The sequence below is a fragment of the Lethenteron reissneri genome, chromosome 58 (assembly GCF_015708825.2).
Source record: "Lethenteron reissneri isolate LAM-NWPU_2019-01 chromosome 58, ASM1570882v1, whole genome shotgun sequence".
Taxonomy (NCBI): domain Eukaryota; kingdom Metazoa; phylum Chordata; class Hyperoartia; order Petromyzontiformes; family Petromyzontidae; genus Lethenteron; species Lethenteron reissneri.
In genome coordinates this window covers 8972128-8976226 of record NC_083836.1, presented here as the reverse complement: position 1 = coordinate 8976226, position 4099 = coordinate 8972128, and the positions used below count along the sequence as shown (strand labels likewise).

Below are 4099 nucleotides of genomic sequence, written 5' to 3'. Positions count from 1 at the left end.
TCCAAATATACAGGCTTCAGGGTCGGGATCAAACTCACAACCTCCTGTATGCCAGGCGAGGTAGTTACCATATAGCCACCGTGGATTACTGGGACGGCATGAAGACGTTTTCGTCCAGCAGTGAATATATAAAGGTATATTAATGATAACATTTTACTAAATTATGTTATTTAAAAAATATATCCTATTTTGATTTATAAAGTTTATCACAAAATTTTACCCATTTGGTCGATTTTTCATGAAAAGTGAAGTAATGTGTACCACTGAATGGGTTGGTTTTCCACATTGTAACATGTTCATATACCACAATCATCCATTTGTAAAATGTAACAGCCACTCTTGTAGATGTCATTGTTCATAGCTCTACTCATTCCGTATGCTCGCGAGACTTTTGTAAACCTTATTTAATCCTCAATCACTCACAATGTGCCTTTGACGAAATCACCCAGAATGCATCCAAGATGGTCACATCTTGGAAGCTAAGCAATGTTGATCCTGGATAGTGCTTGGATGGGTGACCACCGCACACAAAACAGGTGATTTAGGCTTATGTGGGACTACGTTGACTGCATAGCATAGTGCAGCAAAATAAACGGTTGAACAATCCTATGCTCCAACGCCTAAACTCCCTGCCTTCCCGCAACCCGTGTTGACCAGCTGGTCAATGCGGTCAAATAACTCCACATGACTTGCAAGGTGTGAGGAGGCCCTCATCCAGCGGTGGAATGACAAAAGCGGTTGAAAGTGCACCTAATATATCGTACATAATGTGGTGTTAAAAAAAATCCACTGATGTGAAATATCATCCTAATTGTCTGGGCTCCAGCTCACTGATTGCAGAGTATTCCCATGTAATTTGACGTCGCCCAGCCACATCTCTCCATGTGAGCGTTCTTAATGAGACACGTGACCACAGAACCACGAGAGCGTTATTGGACACGTGATACCCGAAACGTATAAAAGAGGGGGTTCGCACGCGGCGCACTGAGCTCTCTGCTGCGGACATCCAGTGGCACCACGGTGAGTTTATACAGGGGGGCTTGGGCGGGTGTTTAATCTGCACTCTTTCACGCCTCCTAAGCTAAAACATGTTTTAATAACGTTTGTACGTTTGCGTGGTAATAACATTCCGTGCGTGTCACGTCCGTGCGTGTCACGTCTCTAAAAAAACATGTTTAGTTTCATCCAAAATAATACGCCTGATTTTACGTGTAATTTACCAGATTACTTTAAAAATAATGTTAATGTTAATTGAAATGCAGTGCGGTCTCAGAGTACGCAGTCTGACACTTGTGACTCGGACTATTGCTACACGCACGGAGCGGGAAGCAAGGAGTCACATCACCCCCCACCATCACGCGCACGTGGATTTGAGGGCGTGTAACTATATCGCCCGCGCAATAAACGAGTAAAAAAAATGTGTTCCATCTGACCTGGATGTTACCGATGATTCGTGAATCATTTGCTGGACAGTCCTGTACATTATTAAACATTTACGTACATTTATATACATTTCTTTCCACTCTTACAATTTTTTACTACACTCGTGTAAACGAACCCCATCTTATGCGAATTCGCGCTAACATACATAGAACTTAACCCCCATCGCGTAATCTGAGACTTTACTGTATGCTAGCAAAGGTGTCAGAAATTTTCACTTTTGGAAATGCATTTTCAATACTTGACTTTCCATATCTGCACATTTGAATAAGCGCTTCATTTTGTAGTTCATGAAATTTCCCACCATAAATACTTTGTAGATACAAGACAAAACCATTTGGAATTACATAGTCGATACGTGAGACTGCGAATAAAAATGCTGACATTGAATGAATCCACTACAATACAATCAGGGTACAAACACTCTTCCTCAGCACAATCATCATCATTAGTCGTGATCAATCTAATACTTAATGGATTTCAAACTCTGTCGTCAAATCTTACATTCTGATGCTAAAACACATTTAGCTCCTGAACCTGAGCCAGTTTCATCAATCCATCTTTGCAGTGGACATACAATTGGGCGAGGCCACTCGTTGATCGACACCACTATAATATTTTATAGCAACGGGTCCTCGAGAGAGAGCCTCGAGTGCAGGGGTGGGGAACCTTTTTTCTGCCAAGGGCCATTTTGATATTTATAACCTCATTCGCGGGCCATACAAAATGATCAACTTAAAAATTAGCCTGTTATATTGTCAAACATTTAATATACTCACCCCTAATGTGATGGCTGGAACTGGTATTGATGATCTTGCTACTCGCAACTGCTTTTCCAGGTTTGCTCCTAGATTGATTGAATTTCGAGTCCCGCCTGCGGTTGCCTTGGCAGGGCCAGACCAAATGATTTCGCGGGCCTTAGACGGCCCTCGGGCCGGACGTCCCCCTCCCCTGCTCTAGAGGGTATTTGGTCTACTCTTCCACGCTGACCATACCTCTTGGAAGAGGTAGGAGTACTCACCTTTTGCCCCAACATACGCAACATTTAAGTATTATAATAAATTGATTATAAATTTCATTGAAAACTATCCCCTCCTGCTGTGCCTCTCTTCGAACACCAGTTGTTGATCAGCGTCAGCAATGGAGAACGACAGCTCGGCGTTTTATCTCTCCACGTTCGAAGCCTCGTACTCCGTGCAGATGGTCATTTTTGGCCTCTGCCTGCCGCTCTATGTGGCCACAGTTGTAGCCAACCTGCTGGTCTTCGTTGCGGTGCTCATGTGCCCCGAGCTGCACAAGCCTATGTACTTGTTCCTGGGAAACATGGCGGTGGCCGACATCGTCGGCTGTACAAGCATCGTGCCCAAGCAGCTGCAAATCCTGCTGACGGGCGACGGCGAAATCCTGCACGAGTCTTGCTTCGTGCAGATGTTTTCCATTCACGTGTTCTGTAACGTCGAGGTGCTGACGCTATCGGTCATGGCTTTTGACCGTTATGTGGCCATCTGTCACCCGCTGCGCTACCACACCATCATCACAGCCAAGAAGACGCTCGGTGTGCTGATGCTGATGTGGACGGTCACCTCGGCGGTTTTTGGGGCCCTCACATTCCTCGCCGCGCAGCTAAAATTCGGCAATAACCGGAAAATTCAAGGAATTTTGTGCGATAATATGGGAATGATTTTGTTGGCTGAATCGGACACCAATATTAGTTATATATACGGCTCGATACTTATGCTGCTCTTCTTTATCTTACCACTTGTTTTCATAAGCTACAGCTACTTAAATATATTTATTGAGTGTCGCATTAAACGATCTACTGAGATTACCAAGCACGGTTTGAACACTTTGCTGACACACTTTTTGGCGCTGTCGATCTTTTTCTTCGCGGTTTTTGTTTCCACCGTAACGCCTCGTTTCATCAAAGATTTCAACACCCCCGCTCTGCGAAACATGAGGTGCCTTTTCCAGTTCGGTGCGTTTATTGTGCCGATGACGAATGTGCTGATCTACTGTTTACGCACCAAACAGCTAAGGAAAGGAATGAGGGTGTGTTGTAAAAATGCTTTCTTTGGTACACTTTTTCCAACATTTTCAAAAGTCTCAAATGTAAGTTAAATTCAGTTTTCAAGAGAAACCGATCATAGGACTCAATACATATGAACTGGAAAACTTCCGCTGTTCGAATGTTATTTAGCAAGCTACTGTAATAATGTATTCTTAAACGTACATTTTAATGAAAAAATACAATCAGTTTAAAGTTATACGAGAGCTCATCTCTTACCCTCCATGCCCCGACCTCCACCAACTTACACTGACCAGAATGTCCAAGTCTGGTCAAAAGATCCAATCAATGATCGACAGTGTGGGAAGGCTTTCATTCACTGATTTATTGAGAATGCTTGGAATGATGTTTACACAAATATCACGCACATGTCCTTTGCAATAGAGTACTTGCATAAGGAACCACTGCTTAAGTGTAACATTGAGTGCGATGTGTAACCGTGCATTATGGTGTTGAGTTAAACAATACCCTATGAATGCTGATACTGTATATGTGTTCAATTGTAAAAAAAAAAAGTTTTTTAGTTGGTTTAGTTTTGAGCTGCATATATTGACAATTGCCGTGTTGGCAAAAATGCGTTCGACAAATAATAGG

The 4099-nt window shown here is 43.0% G+C and overlaps 1 protein-coding gene across 1 annotated transcript; it reads left to right on the top strand.

The window, feature by feature from the left end:
* Nucleotides 1-2580: 2580 nt before the first annotated feature.
* Nucleotides 2581-3677, top strand: LOC133357473 (olfactory receptor-like protein OLF4). Its single transcript, XM_061575417.1, has one exon. The coding sequence runs from the start codon at nt 2581-2583 to the stop codon at nt 3556-3558; it is 978 nt and encodes a 325-aa protein (XP_061431401.1). The 3' UTR covers nt 3559-3677.
* The last annotated feature ends 422 nt before the right edge of the window (nt 3678-4099 follow it).

What these genes read in the sequence shown, in the direction of transcription:
- LOC133357473 (XM_061575417.1), top strand. Translation starts at nt 2,581, where the DNA reads ATGGAGAACGACAGCTCGGCGTTTTATCTCTCCACGTTCGAAGCCTCG.